At 43.5% G+C, this 19872-nt stretch overlaps 1 protein-coding gene across 1 annotated transcript; it reads left to right on the plus strand. All coding sequences in view use genetic code 11, as the record gives it.

Annotated features, from left to right (window-relative positions):
• Positions 1 to 6177: 6177 nt before the first annotated feature.
• EGR_05859 (Protocadherin-11 X-linked) lies at positions 6178 to 17574 on the plus strand (the record flags this gene model as incomplete). The annotated part of the gene is made up of 6 exons (XM_024495108.1): positions 6178 to 6390; positions 7088 to 8350; positions 9923 to 11627; positions 12278 to 12690; positions 12972 to 13053; positions 16913 to 17574. 6 exons carry the CDS (start codon positions 6178 to 6180, stop codon positions 17572 to 17574), a joined length of 4338 nt encoding a protein of 1445 aa, XP_024350454.1.
• Positions 17575 to 19872: the final 2298 nt, after the last annotated feature.

The following is a 19872-nucleotide window of genomic DNA, read 5'->3' on the forward strand; positions in this document are numbered from 1 at the left end:
TCCCATCTCATTCTCTGTGGCATCTGCTTCTACATGTACTATTCAAGCATGATGGGGCATGAGAAAGCTTCACGGCCTTTTCTAACCATCCTTTCTTTACATACGTGCCATTCGAGTGTCTCGAACTTGCCCCTTGAGTTTGAGGGCGGACCGCAATTGGCCAAAATTTGAACGCGTGGTCGTGGAACTGACAGCTGATTGGTAAGCTCGTGGACAAATCATGTAACGACCAGAAATTTACGCCTAGAACCGCCTGGGAGACCGCAGCAGGCATTCTCCAAAGCATCGTAAGAAAGCGATACTTTGATCACGCCCGTCCTCTTTGGGAAAGTTTTGGTAAGTATGAATTCAACTTTACTGTTGCCCTTATTCATTTCCTCAATTAATTAAACAGGCGATAAGTCAGTCCATCCGAAAGAAACACTTTACTCATTTTCCTAAAAATAATATTCAGGTTTTACTTTGTCCCTAATGGGCAAGGAAGTTATTCAAAAACGCTTATCCAATTTGTAGGTTAGCATCTATTAGCTGGAAAAAAATTTATTAAAATACAAAGTATTTTGCTGTTATCGGATAATCTAAATATGAACACTACTTTGCCACTTTTATTCCCACAGGATGAAGTCACATTATTTCACAAGTCGGAAAGATAAAATTGTAGTGGGACGATCAGATATCTGCCATTTTACTCTGCATATGTTTCTGTTTATCTCATCTATCACTGCAGTCATTCTGCTCTAGTCATGGAATACATCAAGTACAAGTGTAAATTACCTTCGAAAACGGCAAATGAACACTTTCAGGTTTGAGTAGAGATTGACGCGACATGCATTGTCAAAATGGCCGAGATTCATTGTTAAATCAGTGTCATATGATTGAAAAACGAAACATTTCTGCTTGAGGGAAAAAAAATCTGAATCGGAAGCCTTGTCACTATTTTGTCTTTCCTTCAGTTTGGGCACTTTTTCTGCTGTTTATAAGGTCAGGTAAAAATTAATTGTTTAGACACTTCGCTTAAGACGGTGGTTTCACTACGTTTCTGGAAAGAAATGGGCGTGAAATAACCCTAAAATTATGCCAACGCAGCATATAGAATTTATCACCACGTATCCTCCTTCAGCAAATATTTTAACTTAGGTAATTATGACTAATCCTAAGAACAATTAAATTCACAGTTAAACGGTTAATATGGCAACTTAAGAGGTCGATCCATTAAAAAGTTTCTTTTCAATCTTTGATAAAGAGCAAATTACTTCATCACGATCCAATAAAACCACTAATTATGACCGAAGTTAGGTTTAGCAAATCGGAAAAGTTAGGAAGAATTCACAAAAGAGAGAGAGAAGTAAACCATAAAAGTAACCAACGAATTGGATTGTGCTCAAACACGGATCGCAATTTAATCAGAATTCATCAACCCAATTATCATAACTAATTCCCATTTTCAACTAAACCACAGGATAAAAAACATTTGGTGATAAGTCATACCAAAGTCGGAAATCGAGAGTAAGGTTTTATGCAGGAGGAGTGTTTGATGACCGCAAAAGGGCGCCTCGTCACTATCATAGGCTATGTGGCTGGGAGGCGGGAGTAGAAGGAATAGGAATGAGAGCTAATGGCGCCTTCTAGTAAATTACATCGCATGTCCAGTAGAATGACTTTACACCCAATTTCGGTGAATTTATGGGAGCTGGCGTTTGTTGGTAGTGTTGGTGCTACCACCGCTGCCCCTCTCCCACCGTGTGTCTTATAAACAAAGCGTAGTAGTTGGTATGGTGGGCAACGGAGCAGAAGGATGCACCATGATGACTAACGGGCTACGCATGCGTAGGTGCGCCGGGGTATGGGGCTACCTCGCCTGCGCATTAGTGTTCACTCACCCCTTAATCCCCCCTATATGCCCCTACCGATAGTCGCCACACCCACGTCTAGTTAGTCGAGGATTCAGGTATCAAGACGCTTCTTTTCTAGCGTTCCTCCACCTGTTAATGAGTCATGGCCAGGTAGACAGTTTAAGAATCCTGCCGTTGTTCCCAGGTCATCTCTGAAGTTGCCATCATACCCACGAGCTTTGCCATCAACGTAGAGAATCAAATGATTTAGTCCGAGGGAATACATTTGAGAAAGCTGATAAACCGCGAGGTAAAAGCAATCTGTCAGATTAGGTGCATTTTCTTCTTCCAAGTATGCTATTAATGGGAGGCTAGGTTGCATCATTAATGCGAAAACATTTTGTTGTTTTGAACCGAGAATCAGGTGAATGCGTGTAGGCTCGCACACTGCCATATCAATTGGCTTAACATCCTCCCTCCTCCTGTAGCAAACTGGAGAAATTGTTATTCGACCCGAGGCTTCCCAAGAAAACCAGTCACAATTACTAGCTGCTCATTTTGACCATTCACATCCGCTCCCTATAAAAAAAACATTTAGTTCATTTTGTAAAAGACCATTTGACTGTCAAGTAATATTTTTTTCTCCCAGTCCTGATTTAGGCTTGATCACTCACTCAAGATCATCGGTTGACAAATAACTTTCCCAAAGAATAAATGAACGACAAGGTTGCAACACAAATTCCCTTTCTCCACCGACTCAATGAAATGAGTAGTCATTTCCGTGCTCATCTATGCCTCTTCTTCTTTTTTGCTTCCACACGCAAATGTCCACTATTTCTTCTGGTTTGTTGGGAGGGGGGGGGGCAAAGAAAAGAAATCCCATTGCCTACCTCCCTGCTCGTGGGGCGAGTGAAGCCAAACATTGCCGAGGTTCTTTACATCATGTCCATTTACTCAATCACATGGGAAAGAGGGTGTTTGTGTGTCATCCTCACTCATAATTTAATCATGCCTTGGAAAAAATTTAATTAACACCACCACGGAGGGAGAAAGACCACCGATTGGATAAAGCGAAGGGAGCAGATAACCCACGTAGACCCTCAAAAAGTGACATTAATTCAGGGGATTGTTCTGCCTCTCTTCATGCACAAGGCAAACATCAACAACAACTGACAAGAAATGCGAGGAGGGAGCGGAGGAAGCGATAAATTTGCGGTTAATGTTTGACTTGTGGGAAAAACATAGCTGACAAGCAAGATTTCTTCCCCCCCTCCCCCACCCTGCAAGTAAAATAAAACGGACATGGAAATAAATTGACAACTCAGAGGTAAATTCTGACTTTTCCATCGGAAATTAACTTATATGAATTGATGGGTCATAGTTTGTGGAATATCAGCCGCATTGATGTGTCGCATGACACATTTGAATGAAACTATGGGGAAATTTTGAAACAAAATAAACACTTTGCCACTCCGTGACTTTTGGGCTGCCCCCAGGCTCTAATATGGAGCAGAAACACCTAGCAGGTCCACATTGCTTCCCCTGGGGAGAATCTCAGGTGTGCGTTAATGTGCTCCACCGCTTTGGGGTAGATGAGGAGCAGGTGATAATCCTGCGTTGGAGATGTTTGTTTGACGCGCTCGGTTTTGCGCATTTGTATACATGTGTATGGGCACGAGATCATAGTGGTGATAAGTTAGCAAGGCTGTCCACTCCTCCATCGCCTCTGCCCCATCGAGGCGTGTGGTTAACAAGGTGGACGGTCAACCCGTGAAAAACGTAACCACTTGTGTCTCTGTCCCTCCCCTCTTCTCCTCCCCTTCCACCGCGCCTGATGAAATAAGATTTATCTCGTCTCCCGTGGTCGCATTACACAGATAGCCCGCGTGAGTAATCGCAAGATTGGCGGAAACACAATATTTAGTCCACACTTCATATGAGGCGAATGGATCTTACCTATAGCACAGATGAACCAAAACTACATTGCGGTCGTGGCAACAGGGATGCACCTGTCACTCCTAGCCAGTTTATTAAGGATACGGAAGCGGGTGCGTTAAAACGTGATGTATAGGACAGAAGGAGAAGGACAGGTGCGGCTTTTGTCCATTACGCCTCGCCAAATTCAGTTTGAAGTATTAATCCGATCAGAATGCTGTACCATTTAAAGTAGACAGACAATACATGTGTACAGTGGAGCTTTGTGAGTAGTCCTACTTAATGCGGTTGTCGCGAGATCAGAGCGACTCACCTCTGCTTTCAGTTTTATGGCAACGTCGTTGTTTGGGCTTAAGTCCCCTGTCTAGACTGTTTAAACATAGTGTCCGTGCCAGAAGACAGGTGTTTGGTTTTACGAGGTTAGTAGTACTTCTTGATTGATACCTCTGCGACTTTGCGGGTTCAGACTTGTCAGCCCCACATCTGGCTTTGCGGTCTCAAATCAAGCGCAAAATGACTTTCAATGCTTGTTCAAATACTACCAAGGAGCGAGATTGCATTATTTTTTAGCTACAGTTCTCTGCTACTTATACCGGCGTCCAACTAATACTTGCGACGCCTCAGCGTACAAGAGAACTATCTGATGACATCCAACATAGGCTAACCTTTCGGAAGTAGACGTGTACACGAGTAATTGTGTTGAAGAGAGGTTCAGCTTTTGTACAGCTTCATCGGAGGCTATTCACCGATTATTTAGTACCAGAAGTTTCACGATCTAAATGCTCACAGGGATGGTAGTGAGCAACACTAACAGATAGACGACAGTCTGTGGAGAGTTTACACCATCCAAACCTCATTGCTAAGGGGCTGTGTCCCATCACCGTACCAAGTGTGCTTGAAGATACAGGGAGGTAGTCATAAGTTCACAGGATACCTCGTTCATCATCACACGCTGTTGATTGTACCACCGCTACCCGCCATCTTGAGTAGTGGCGTGGTATCTGGTCTAGGCTGGCCTGCGATGGATGCTTCAGATATATTGGGACACACATTTTTACTTAATACTTCGCGCCGACATGCTTCATGGGCATGGGAGCATAACTGTGATAGATCCTTTTCTGGGCACACTAAATTAGAGTCTGGGTGCCTGTGGATCCTAAATAATTGCAAAAGAGAAGCCTCATGATTTCAAGATGAAGGTAGCTTGCTCAGGAGATGGAGGAAGCTCTATGTTTTCTAGCATCTGGAGCAGCATGGTTCGCCTAGCTAATCGCAGTCCGTGGGTCTAAATCCACCCCACGTCTATGCATCAAACAACAGGCAAAAGAGAAAAGCGGGCACACACGGGAACAAAGAACGCTGAAAGTGACCGCCCATTAAAGAAAGAAAACTCTCCCCGAAATCTGTTGGGAGGCATAAAAGCCCTAACGTGACCCGTCTCTCGAACAGTCGGCAATGTGAGGAGAATAAAATGGCAAAAAAAAAGCACAAAATAATATCAGAGTCAGCTGTTTGTTGCGGTCTCTTGCTTTACCACGGAGCAAGTAAAACCGTCTGGGTATGAACGTGAAGCGACTTTTTGAGACGCGGGTTAGGGGGGGTCGAAGTACTGGGGTGAGGTATAAACATTTCCACAGGGTAAAACCCAGGCCACACAACTTTATGGACTATTCTCTCAATCTTAAAAACCCGTTTACTGCGTCAACAGCTCCTTAAATTGGGTGGAAGGCAAAGGGGAAGTGAGTAAAGGGAGCGGGATTGGCCGGCACTGCTGTGAATTGGGTAAGTGGTGTAGCACTTGCATCAAGACTGAAAAAGAAGGAAAGTGGGCAAAGTATTGGTAATAATACAGGCAAATCTCGATTTGCAGCAGAAATCTGAGTGGGCATTTTCATGCCATCTTGTTTACAGAGACAATTTAACTGCTCACGGTTCAGTTGTTTTGCTGTCATTGTTTTTTAACCAATTTTAGCAGTTGCTCAAAAGCTGGAGATCCAATTACCTTTAAGTCAAAAACTTCCTTTATCCACTTTTCATCATAAATGGCTTGCAAGACAATTTTTATACAGTTAGTAGTCGTGGTAAACTACCACATGTCACATATTTGTGACCAACGGTTCAGATAGCGAAAGGGGACATTGTGTATGTGACTTTGATGCTAAATGTTTTAAGGAACATTGGCCATTAGTTCTGAAGGCACTTTACGAAAACCATTTTAAATTTGAACATTAAAACTTCATGAATGCTCCAAGATCATTGGAGAGTGTTATCCCTACTTTAATTGTTACTCCAAACCTCTCCTGATATTTAACAGATCCAAATCTATCTAATGGATAGTGGTAAATAATAACTGAATTACCTTTCAGATTAATGTACTAACTCACCGAACTCCATGCCATCAACACTACGAATGTCACTTGACGTCGTGATCTTCGCATTTCTACTGGTTGTTGGCGTCTCTCGCACAGAGGTGATAGAGCTGCAAACGAGTGAAGAACTGCCCGGTGGGTCTGTGATCGCAGATCTACGGGCCCTCATTTCTAAGAGTGGCAAATTCCCGGAATTACAAATGCCCGTTTTCAAGGCTGTAGGGTCTGACGACATCGGAAACCGCCTCGTTGATGTAAGTGGTTAAGGCATCGTCCTACGTACCTTTAATTTCTATGAAGGCACGTTTTCACATCAACTTGTTATTGTTCTTCACTTTCATTTGGTCCATCACCTCACGTAGGTTTACTCTCCATTACACGCGGTTAGTTACAATTTTTATTTACCACTTGTGACAGATAAGGGAAGCCCTTCGTATGAAACTAATCCTCCATAAGTGTCTACTGTCATAAATTCTTGAAGCAAGTAAAAATTAACTTTAGATCCACAACTGATACATTAGGATAAAACCAGAATTGAAACTGGTCTAAAACTACCACGAAATGTACGTAAAACTGGAATCCACGTCAGGATTGTTGTGTAGGATGCTAATAAGTCCAGGCTTCACCGTCTTCACGGATTTACCAGTAGACTTGTCTTCAAATTTCCACAGAAATTTAATGTAACCAGAGCTAATTTATGTTTTTTTTTTTTTCTAAATAACGGCAGCCAGTCTGATTTTATTGCACCGTTTGAGAGCGTCTAGGACCCAAAATTTGATCGCCTCTTCGATAATGTCGCTATCCTCTTACACTTTTATTTCTCCCTTTCTCAAGGCCTCACAATAACTGGGGACATAAAACAGTTTACTCAAAAAGGTTACATTAGTAAGCAGGTTTATTTTTCAAACATGAATAGTAAGCAGAAAAGTTGGCTTTTTGTTTGTGTTGTAGGTCACCTCAGAAGGCAAACTTGTGGTGATTCACCGGATCGACAGGGAGAAGCTCTGTCCCCTCTATCCCCTCTCTATTTTCCCTGGACCTCAATCGGATTTTGGGGGCCCCCCACCAGGCACCTTTGGTTTCTCATCGCAACCGATTCTTACCACAAGTCTTGCCAGTAACGGTCAATGTGTCATCACTCTCCGGGTAGCTGTCACGGAGAAGGGCGAAGTGAGCGACCCACTTGACCTATCCAACATCTACCAGCTTCGTATAACCGTGCTCGATGTCAACGACCAGGCTCCCTTTTGGCCGGAAAACTTGCAACGCCATGTCATTGAGTTTCGTGATGGTGATCCAGTGGGAAAACGGCAATCTCTTCCTCTTGCTATCGATCTAGATCAAGGAGAGAATGCAAGAATCTCTTATAGAATTGAACAAGACCTCGTTGATGAGCCTTCGCCTGAGGGATGGGATTCTATACCATTTAAACTGATCCACGATCAGTCTGACGGAAGTCTCTACCTTCAGACAGAGAGAGAAATCGATCATGAGGTGACCAGCTCATATAAACTCGTTCTGAAAGCCACTGATGGAGTGGATAAAAGCGTACCTGACTCTATTGTCGCAGAACGCTTCCTCCGTCAGCATACTTCTACTCTTGCTTTGACAGTTGTGGTGCAGGACATCAATGACAACGACCCAAAATTTACTCAACCTGTGTTTACACCTGATCGTCCAGTCTCAGAAGCAACACCAGTGGGCTCTGTTGTGCTCCGATTAAAAGCCACCGACGCAGATTCTGGTGAGAACGGGGCCTTCCACTTTGGATTTGCACCGAATGTTGGCTGGAGGTCCATCGATAAGTTAGCTCAGCATCTCTTCGATGTGCGACCGAACGGAAATGTGGTCGTCCGACGTCCCCTGAACGTTGATAGACGGTGGAAACTCGTGGATGATTTGAAGAAAAGCTCCAACTCCGATTTGTTTGGCAGAGACACCGTGAAAGGAATGGAATTCAGTTTCAAGGTGGTCGTTGTAGATGAGGCCGACTCGAGGTACGCTCGATCCTCTGAGGCCACGGTTAATATAGTTGTGATGGATGAGAACGATGAGGCACCGGTCATCGGAGTTATGCGACCTACCACTTCCGGTGAATGCGTGAAGTCTTTGGGAAAACCGACGGGAATTACTTCTAGTCGATTGTCAACTCAAACATCCTACGCGTGTGTCTTTGAAAATGCACCGGTCGACACTTTCGTTGCCACTATTCAGGTAAATCAATCCCACTTACTTAAAATATTATTTGGGATTTCTAATGCACACTAGAGAGTTTAGACGAGACAATCATTTATGGATTACAATTAGTCCATCCTATGCAAGTGGATTCCAGCATTTCCACTTTGATTTCAGTGGTGATTTATGAGGGAAAATGGATTGATGATTATTGCTTGGGTAAAAAGATATGTAGGAGTGTTTTATAATGCGGAGAAAGAACACAACCTCAGTTCCCTCGACAATAGTTGCGGGATGCTTCTGCTAATTACTCAGGAAAGGAAAATTTCCTGCAAAATGTAGATGTATGCATGCGATATGCATTTCATCATCGCTTGTGATTAGAACCTAGATTCGGTTGTATTTAAGTGTTGAGAAGAGATAGAGTTGAGCAGCCACATAGGGGAGAGAAGTCCATTAGAGGAGCTTGATCACAGACCAGGCTGAAGGACTTGCGGCCACAGGGGTACTGTTGAGAGTCAGACTGAATTACCACACACTGAGAGCTGCATAGCTCTCTACTCGGAACAATCATGGAAGTGAAAATAGATAGATTTAGGGTAGGTATCGTCTCCTCCTTACTCATCATACACACTCTACTGTTGCTGTTCCTTGACGGCGATGGACACGCGGTAGAAGATAGAGAGCATCAACCGGTGTCAGCCATAGCAACCTAGTGATCCTAAGAACTTTTACAGAGTCTTTTGTCACAGATTATTCGCCATATTCTAGCTATGAATGCTGTAACTGTAGGCTTGACCTCCCCATTCTTGAAAACTGAATGACATCGAACCTGTTGATCAGAATTGCCTGCCATGAACACACCAGAGAGTAAAGTTTACCGTAGAGAACATAAGAAGGAGTTTTTAGTATTTCCACAAAGATGGTGCCTTGCATTGATTTTATTAGGGAGAAAAGTGTCTCTGCCCCGTCTAAAAGCGAAATGTAATTTAATTTTATGTCTGGGTAATTTGGATGGAAGCGTAAAGAAGCTTCTAGTGTTACGATATTTCCAGTAACCTCGTCTAAACAACCAACAGAAGGCATAATTAACTGAGAGGTGCTGCACTGGTGAAGAAGAAAAAGTCACGAAGCGAGTCTTACAAACAAAAGATGACCATGCCAACGCAGTATAGTGTTTCTCCCATCACGGATAGGTTAACATCTGATCTGCCTTGCCGGCAGCCTAGTGCAGGAGGAAGGCAACAGTTGTCGGCCATATGGTTGCATTAATCTCACAGACATCGCATCCCATCTCATCCCTCGTCATATCGATCCCCCCCCCCCTTCCATGGAATAGGGCAAAGCAGCGGTTTTTAATGGCATCATTAATTATGACCACGCAGCGGTCCCCTGCTTCCATGTGTGTGTGGTTTTGCCTCTAGGCTCTGAAAGGCGTCCAGACAGTCCTATTTGAGGTTTTGTAATGCTGACCATTTAAATGTCTTCATTACAAATTTTCTCTCAAGTAAATTCCAACTACGCAGACGCTACCCTTACTAGGAATAACAGAACAACTAGCCCATAACATAGTACTTACTCAGTAATGGGTATTTACTTCTATTACTTAAGGTGAGTGACATGGACTTTTGTGGAGAGGATGAACACGAATGTGTGTTGGACAATAAGAACTTTACCCTGGTTGCTGAAGAGCACGCCAACACACGCCTATCTGCCAATCAACTTACCCATGTTTTCAATAGCCAAGCTCTTAAGGGTCCTGGTGTCTCCCAGTATGCAATCCTAACGGCTGTTGCACTAGATCGAGAGGCTACACCATTTCAACAAATCCAGATCCTTTGTACCGATCGTGCAAACCATCAATCCGTGCACAATGTCACTGTCCTCATAGGCGATATCAATGATCACAAGCCACAGTTCGCACAAGAAGTGATGACCTATCAGGTGCCAGAGAATTCACCGCCTGGAACAATCCTGAAACCGTTGTCTGTCGGTCCTACGAGAAATTCGGTGTCACTAGCAACTGACGGAGACGTCGGAAAGAATGGAATGGTAAAATACAGCTTTATTGAGGGATCAAGAACTTCAGAAAACTTTTCCATTGACCCCTTCACTGCTGCCATTTCTACTCGCATTCCGTTTGATCGAGAAGAAAATGGAAAGTATGTTTTTAATATCTTAGCAGTGGACCAAGCCGATGGTGAAAATACACTGACAGGAACTGGAACTGTGGAGGTCATGGTGCTTGATGTGAATGATAATCCACCCGTTTTTGCCCAGGAGACTTACACTTTCCAAATAGCGGAGAATCTTCCCCGTGGAACTCGTGTCGGTCAGGTGACTGCATTCGATCTTGACGACCAGGGTCCGGTCTCTTACTACCTTAGCAGTGATCACGACGCTCTAGTCTTCCAGATAGATCGAACATCGGGAGAACTGTTTACTAGAAGACCTCTTGATCGTGAAGACCAATCGAACTACACATTCAACGTGCTTGTTCGTGACTTTGCTGCTTCGGGAGGCGGTGTGGAGAAGAAGACCTATACAGCTACCGCCACGGTTACGGTTGTTTTAGAGGACGAAAATGACAATTCCCCGGTTTTCATCCTTCCTAATGCCACAGCAAACACTCTAACCGTAGCAGTCAGCCAAACCCTTGGGCATAAACTCGCTGTCATAATCGCCAGCGATGCAGATGAGGGTGATAATGGTCGCATAACCTACAAAATAAAAGCAGGGAATTCCCTCAATCTCTTCAGCATCGATCCTCAGTCCGGTCTCCTCTTTTTGGCCGATTCGTTGTCTCGCTTCAATGAAGCTACCAACACTTCATCTGCTGACGAGGCCGCAACAGCTAGAGCAATACAACTCTCCACACAACCAACAGTCCATGTAATTACGCTAGAAGCCTGTGACAGCGGCGTGGAGCCTCGTTGTACCGTTTCACCAAATCTGCGGATCCACGTACAACCGGAGCGAAGGTACAGACTAGGAGGCGAGAGTGGTGGAGGTGTCGGTGCCGCAGCTGGCGGAGGAGAACAGAATCATTTCAGTGACGGTTCGCAAAGTCATAGTGTGACATTACAGCCCCAGGAGGGAGATGGAGTAGCAGGGGATGAGGGACAAGCAGGATGGAATGGCATGAAGATCTCATCAACGCGTGTTACCGCTAGTGGACTGCGGGGGTGGTCGAGTGGTTCCAATGAAATCATCATCATCTGCATGTCGGTTCTTTTTGTGATCCTCCTGGTGGCTATTCTCGCTTTGACCATCCTTTTGCGTAACTGCAAGATAGGACCAGTCAAACAAATGACTGGTAAGCATAATACCTGATTTAATCTATTCCACCAGTGTTCTCTTTTCTGTGTATACTAGATACTAGGCAAACTACGGCATGTTTTTGACGGGATGAGAGGGAGGGTATCCCAAATCAGATAAGGCCTTTATAAAACCGCTAAACCCAATTCCGAGTAGGGGCGCTGTACTGAAAAAAGAAACTCATTCTGTCCGATGATGACCGCATAAAAGGTATACAGCAAAGCCTATATTTTTCCAGTATCTGATCAAACATGGGATATCTACGCAGTAGTAAAAGAGCCTGTTGAAAGCCCAGCGAGAGCAAACCTCTACACTCCAAAATTATGACCACAGTGATAGTCAATATTAATAGGCAACAGAATTCTCAATTTTTAAGTAATGAGATTTAGTAATACACTCAACTAGGTTGTTTTTAATAAGATTTAGTATGACAATCATTTCTAGTTTGCTGTGAGATTAAACCATTTTTTATACTTAATTATGGAATTCTTTTCAGCCAATCTGGTCGACCTTTACACATTACTTCACATGGGAAAGCCTTTTTAAGTTTAAAGATGCGTGAATAATAGACTAGCCTTCAGCTATGCTTGAGATAAACTTTTTTCACATAATTTCCTAGCATAAAATCCTTTCCTTGTACTTTTGTAGTGTCGGCTACACAACGAAGTTTGAGTCGTTCCAAAACGCCGACTTATCTTGGCACCATTCCATCATCGCAATCTGGTGTCGAAGCTGCAGGATCTGTAGTTGGGACACTAAATTCTCCACCACCATCACAACCACTGCCACAACTTGCAGTAAGTGGGGGTGGCGGGGGATCAGGAGTAGGTGTAATCCAAAGCCAGTCCGAAATGATCCTCTGTCAACGGGCTGGGGGGAATATACTTCCACAGAGTCAATCCTTCTTCGAGATGCCCAAATCGATGACTCAGGAGTTTGCTACCTTTGCGCCGGCTAGTCTCGAAGGCTACCAAGGTGGATGCAAAAAACAGGCCAGTGCTGCAAGAAGTGCGGATCTTCTACTTCCCGTCAAGTATGCTCACATACCAAATAACAAGGAGGTGAGAATTTGACTATTCACGTAACATTTTGCAGCGGACCCAGTAGAGCAGTCACGCGTTTCAAGACAGCTTCAATGCCCTCAAGCGATAAAAGAGCTGCTATACTGAATGCGAGGCATCACATTACCTAAGGGTAATAAAGGCTAAGATATAAACACATGGGATCCCTCCAGATCACGTGATTTTTCTTGGTGGTCAGGGCGAAAGTAACCTCCTTTAAATTTGTTCCAATGCCTGAAATAAGTATGATAAGTGATCCACTTTTATCTCTTTTTATTCAGATCACTCCTCAAGGCCAGGCTATCGACAAGATTTTCGTCAGTCACCCTTATGCGGTACCTAGAAACGATGCCGTCTGCTGTGGTAAGTGAGAGTGGCTGGAAGTGATACTGAAGCTAGCTTAACTCTACTACTGTGGGGGATTTAAAATTAGCTCCCGGAGGCCTTCTACCAAGTGTACTATTCACGTTATTACTGTGGTTTTACGATGATCCAGAACATTATTGCCAAAGTACCTACGCGAATGTAAATGAATTCGCTTACTGGTCAACATGATCCCGCATAGTCAGCGCGCTTTTCAAATTGAATTACATAGTCTGAAGACAATTGCATCAAAGTGAAGCAGACAAACTAGCGGTATGAAGTAGAACGTTTGAAACAGATCGTGTGTGAAAGTAAGGTACACTTGCGCCACGAATGGTGTTGTTTAGGCTCTAAAACTGGTGGTCGCACTCTATCACCATTCAGTACCCCACCATTAGTCACCCAGCGCACAGACCGATAAGAATCGCATTTAAGTGAAAATAAAATGCGTTGGCTACTGGAGGGAGGAGAGGGATAGGGACAGAGAGGGAGAAGGAGGAGGTTGGAGGAATATCCCCTATCCCACAGTACTAATCAATTAGGCAACTAAGGCGAGGATTTTTTCTCCTAGGCGGAGACAACACTATGGCATAGGCGAAAAAGAAGCCTCCAAGCGTATTGCTCTCGTGTAAACATTTTTGCCTCATGTAATGAACAGACATGTATTGGCGACGGGGCTATGGTCGGGAGTGTGACTGTGAATGTGTTTATGTACATGAAAGTCACACAAGCAGTTGGTATTTATGGGCAGAGAGGAAGACTGCACTCCCTTCCCCCCTAAAACTAGTGTTCCTTTGTAGTTCATGATGAATGTGTGGTTTGAAGAAACACACATTCATGCCGTGCGAGACTTCGTCTCAAATGCTAATGAGGCGGATGCAGTTGAGGAGTTTAAGTATACCCTCCCCCACCTGATTTATGGCCACATCAAGATTTCGGCATAGCAACACAAATTATTTTCTCACTATGGCTCTTACCTTGAATAAAATAGCAAACAATCAATTTTCCCTGGCGTTGGGGCATTCAACATACAAAACTCAGATGAGTTTGTGGATCCTCGTTACTGTTTTGTCATTCAAACCATCTGCCAATCGTTGTGCCAAGGAGTTACCCAATTCACTGTTGGAATGGTAGCTTCGGGTGCAAATATCGTACAATTCAATGTGCGTCAAATTGCAGTACACGAATGCGTGTAAGGCTCATTCCCGTTTACCTAGTCCACGCGGCTGTTTCAACCTAGATCCGCTACATACATATTTCGGCTTGCATTGACCCACCTTCTTGCTGAAAACTACTACTAGTTTTAACAAAGTAAATGTCCCTCTTGCTTTTCTTAGTCGACTCCCGTCTATTTTACTGCACCATTGAGGTAAGATAGTAATGAAGATTGTGCAGTTTGGGGAAATCTGCGACAACAAGCACCGAAAGGGAGCTTTTTGAATTCGTACGCATAAGTGATGGTTTATTTGTTAGTTCACTGAAACATTCTGCAAAAAAAGAGAAGCCATTTAATATGCAAACCGGACGAAAACAGTCAAGTTCATGAAGAGGAGGACATTTTCCAAAAACTGGACAGCCAAAAGTTGACAAATTCTACTGTAGCATTCCTGATCCGCTTTCTTCGAATCGGTACACCGGAAATTTCGAGAAAGCGTACATATTCTGCTTCAATTTGTTTGAGCAACACATTTTCTTTCCTTTTAAGTGGAGTAAAAACACGTCTACAGCATGTTAGTTCATCGCAGGGGAATTTGTGACATCGGCACAAGTGGCGGTCACGATCGTATCCACGCTGAATTACTCGAAATGCCATCAGTTGGCATAGACTGCGCCAACGGCTCGGGAATCTACCTACTCAAGGAAATTGTTGTTTTTTCCTCTGCCTGTGAGTATTCATAAGAATAAGACTTGGCCCCCTCGACAGGTGTTCGTGGTCAACGAGGTCACTTGAACTGGCTGAATTTACAACTGGGCTCTGGCATAGTCAATATTATTATGGCATTCTATGCACTTTTTAGGCATTCATGCTCTTCTTTCGAGGTTTTACTGAAACAAAATGAAAGGTACCACTTCATCATACTTCTACCTAATTAACAAAGAATATTAAATTAAAGAAGCCGAGCTTTTATGCTAGTTGCTGAGATCCATGGGACATCATGGAAAATTTTCAATGCGAAAACACAAAAAACTGCACAATCCTTTTCACACTTGACTTAGTATTTTCAAATTAACCTTTCTTATAAATTTTCCTTATTTGTGAAACAGAAAGCAGACCTGTGCGTAAGCGTAATTTAACATGAATAGTTTTGGAAGAAGGGGATAGAAATAAACCTTCATTTGTCTTTATTGGCGAAAATAATGATTTACTTGCTTGTAAAGTACCTTTAATTAGGAGAATGCCGCAGCATTGCATAAAATATCACACGCAGAGGAAAACAATTCGCCCCGTACACACGCCTAGGTCGTCTAGGCTAATCAACCAAAAAGGTTCAACTTGACATACCCCAAGTAGTAACACATGGGCAGGTGTCTTGTGAATCTTTTCAGTTGGAAATTAGCGCGCCACACATTGCGATGGTTCTCAAATGGGAAAAAAACATATTGTGATATTATAAAGCCAAATCATCTTGTTTCCCTAAATGTGATTAGGAAAGGGGAAAGGGAGAGAGGAGATTAAATTGGAGTACGTTTTCTCATCTCTTTGTTAGTGCCCCCATTAAAATGTGTATACTTCAAGTAGTCTTTTTTAGCAGTAATCAGGAGTCTAGTAGCGCTTCACCGTAGTCCATCATCACCTTCTGCTTAAACTGTCCAATGAGATAGTGTAATAGACTCAGTATTTCTCTCTTCCAGCTCTATCTTCATGTCCTTAAACTGAGTAGATAAATTGGATGAGGATATATTCTCTCGTTTGGCGATAAGTGAAGGGTAGAGATACTACAGTTTAAGCGTTTTCAGGATAATTTCCCTCCCCTTCGGCGGCCCATGACGTCTTCTCCGTCACGAGGTTCATATTTGCAAACCACCTCTTGCCATAGAAAAGAAAAATTTTGCCCAAAATGGTTGCCTTCACTGATTCAGATAAGTTGGCTTGTTAGAGTGTGGATAAATGTGAGGATGGTTGCTCCTGTTCATAATCACTAATGTGTGCTTCCTAAAATTTTGCAAACCAGCACCTAGTAAAGCACATTAATCAAGTCCTGTTTCTTAAACAGGAAAAATAACGTAAGAGTCACATTGGTGTCAAAAGTAAGCATAGATCCGTGAAAATAAGATCATCTGATTTAAAGTGAACGGGTGAGTAGTTTCACTACGGAGATTGAGTGAAACAATCTAAATTTCCTGACTGATTTGGCCCGTCGCCCTAGGTAGTCGTGCTGACTTAACAGGGGTTAAACTGATTCCACCTACTTCTTCTTTCTACACCGAGAGGCTTAAGCCGACCAACTGTCTATCTATTCCAGTGACTGCCATGTATCTGACAGAAAATGACAACCAGTACACCAAAGCATCAACTGATTAAAGTTGGCAGACAGCACAAGTTAAAAATAAAGCAGAACTAGAGGTAGTATGATATAAGCGCAGAGTGGACTGCGTCTCTCCAGCTCATCATACCTAGAAATATGGCAAATGAATCCCCAAAATTGATAAAAAAGAATCGAGTTTACGTTAAAACAAAAAAAAACACGGAAAAAACTGTACAACATGTAAAGGGTACCGGACCTGCACTGAGGCACGAAAAAGTGGACATGGGAACTTTACTCTAACGGACATTTAAATCATTGTCCCACAAAACGACCATGCATACGATGTCATTTGGAAGAGATAGCTGAACGGCGTTTTTCCTCAACCTATTCAGGGGAATACCAGGCATTGCAAGCCACAGGTCTCTACGCGCTGGAGAAACACCTTGAGGGTCAGCAACGCCAAGTCCTCGGGCAGAATGGTCAACCACCCCAGCTGAAAGGCTTCGGGCCGAGTACCTCCTGTGTGCCGCGGTTTCTCGCCTCCGGAGGACGTACAGGAACGCAGAGCGATGACAGCTTTCCAATGCAACGCGTTGTTGATGGCCATTCACAAGTCGCCTACACCTATGGCCGTTACGTAGGGCTGAAACCCAACCAAACATTTGCAACAAATACCATTGATCCTCGTCTCTTCGACCAGCAACAACAGCAACAACCTAACCAACAGACAGCGCAGCGACTGTACGTCCGCAATTTCCCGCGCTCCAAGTCGGCTCACACCGTGGCAGCACCGGTGGTAACGGGTAGCAAATCGGCAGAGGGCAGTGGTGAGAGTTCTGAGGGTGGAGTTTCCAAGTCGGCTGAGGAGTGCGGTGGGGAGAGTATGATGCTTCTGTTGCCGGAAGCAGAGGGTCGTTCGGAGATGAGTGAACCCCTATCCACCACCGAAGAGCGCGTTGAGTGCTTCCCACCCTCGGAGGGTCAACAACAGATGAGTAGTGCGAGTAGCAGTAAATTAGTCGCTTTGGCGTTTCGGGAAGCCAGTTTTGTTTAAGCTAGCACCGAGTGACACCAGACGATGTGTTACGCGTATCATTCGTCCTCTTTTGTATTTATACTATGGTATTTGTGCAATTAAAAGACTCCCTAATCATTAAAGGTAGAAAATTTTGAGTTGACCCCACTTTGTTAGTATGTGATTTTAACAAAGATAAATGGGATCTCGGATATAAGAGAAATGCCGTAAAGGTGGTGTAAGCATAAGGTTTTTTGGGGCTACTCTTATGAACAAGGTTGCGTGAAATTTGAGATGGATCTGATGGGCTCAAGTAAAATTAACATCACATGCCTGAGTTCCTAGTTTTGTTTTTGGGATAAAAAGTCCGCTCTAGAGGGTACACTGTGTGCGAATTAATATTTATGGTAGGAAATATTTTTGATCATATATACGTGCACATCCATGCAAAATTGATGTAGTGCGTCACGCAAGGTAAAGAATCCTCCGCTCTGAAGGTGGTCACGCTCATAATGCCTGCTTGAAATTATTTCAAAGGGCAAATAAAAGTATTAGAGGTTTTTTGCAACAGTAGATGTAAATAAACCTGTTTGGTAGACTTCGATGAATTACAGTCCATCTGGATGTCAAGTGACTAAAACATGCCGGACAGCTTCCACATTGCTTCGCTGCCATGACCTGTTGTAACATATGGGGTCTTGAGAGGCGTCACGGTCAGCCCATGGGCATAGTATTCCTTGACTTTTGTGCTCTCCACGCCCTTTCCAATATCTTGAACTCTCATTAAGTTGTGGATGAACATGATAATTGTGATTTGAGCCTGTCTGCAAAAGATTCTCCCAAAATTTCAATAGTATTTGGAACACGATGGGTGGCAGAAAATACTCTCCGGAAGAGAGCTAAACAATTGGATTCCAGTGGCGCACTGCAATGCTTCGATTGCTTGTTTAACTCCTCGTTGTGGTTCCATGGACATTTAAGGTTCCGCCTTTGGACTTCCGCCTAGCCGTGAGTGTTGACACAGCGGACTGTTTGCTGACTGCTTCGTGATATAAAGGGCATTTCTATCCCAACCTACATCAGCCAAACGAACGATTCTTTACCTATCCCCTGACGATCCACTCACCACCACTTACTCCGAATACTTCATTACCGGTGGCCTAGACTTGCTGTATGCGCTGTGGAACGTGGATTCATATGTTTGCTACCTGAAGGCCAAAATATAATTAAGACCGAGATTTATCCTTTTGGTATGGGGCACCTCGAAGAGGTCAAAGAAATAGCTTGAATCAGTCAGTTCGTTTGAGGAAAGTACTATTTAAGATCGGCAGTTTAGGATGGGAGGTTGATGCTGCCTCATCTTATCTCCTAATTCTCCAATTATTTATGACCTTTCCTCTACTGCAACCAGTCATATACGCAGTTGACAGCCGAGATGGAAATCGGATCTCGAGACATTTTTAAGTGCGAGATTTAACACGTCTTTATGCTGCATTCCAAGTGATTGCGTTATAAAATGGTAAAAATGCCCAATTTGAAGGATTTTATGTTTTAAAAGAAATACGTAGTTAAGGGATAACTTGAAATACCCAGTTAAGTGCAAGGATACAAATAGGATGGCATGCAGTAATTCTCCTTTTCCATAGACACAATAAATGCTGGTCCCCGTTTCGCTCACCTTTAGATTTCCCTATAGAATTGTAAACAAAGATGGTGCAAAAAAATACTCGGCATTTGAAAGGCTTAACAAGATCCATTGCAGCATCCGAGGCCTTTCCTGAAGTAGAAAGAAGATATAATATTAGGGCAGAAATTGTACTGCCCACGTACAGAAGGGCTGAGGGAATACCAGCATGGTTGGAAGGACAATCCTGAAGCATTAAGTGCTTGCGTAACTAAAACAAGCAGTTGAAGAGGCAGCTTAAGTACTACTTGGTCTTTTTCTACTTTTGATCGTCGTCCCCTGCGCCACCCTCCGTCAACTTTTCGCTTCTGCCATCACAACGTAGTCAGTGAGGTAAGAAAAAGATCCATAAAGCCAGCCACACCAGTCATCCAATTTACTTGCCGCTGAGAAGCCATTTGATCGCAGTGTCACTGATTCACTGCATCTGAAGTTTCGTCCCTATTGGCAACTGTATTGGGGAACAGAGGGAATGTGTTGACCATCTCCTATGTCCATTGCTTATCGCAAGGACACTGGCCTGAAAGGAACAAGATTTAAACTAGTTTCATGAGGATAAGGTTTCGCATCATCTCTAACTAGCAACTTTGTTCTTATTTCAGTGCTGTCCAGCCATACCTGTCCATATGGGTTCTGGCCAGTTAGTAGAGAGG

The sequence above is a fragment of the Echinococcus granulosus genome, assembly GCF_000524195.1.
Source record: "Echinococcus granulosus chromosome Unknown EG_S00047, whole genome shotgun sequence".
NCBI lineage: Eukaryota > Metazoa > Platyhelminthes > Cestoda > Cyclophyllidea > Taeniidae > Echinococcus > Echinococcus granulosus.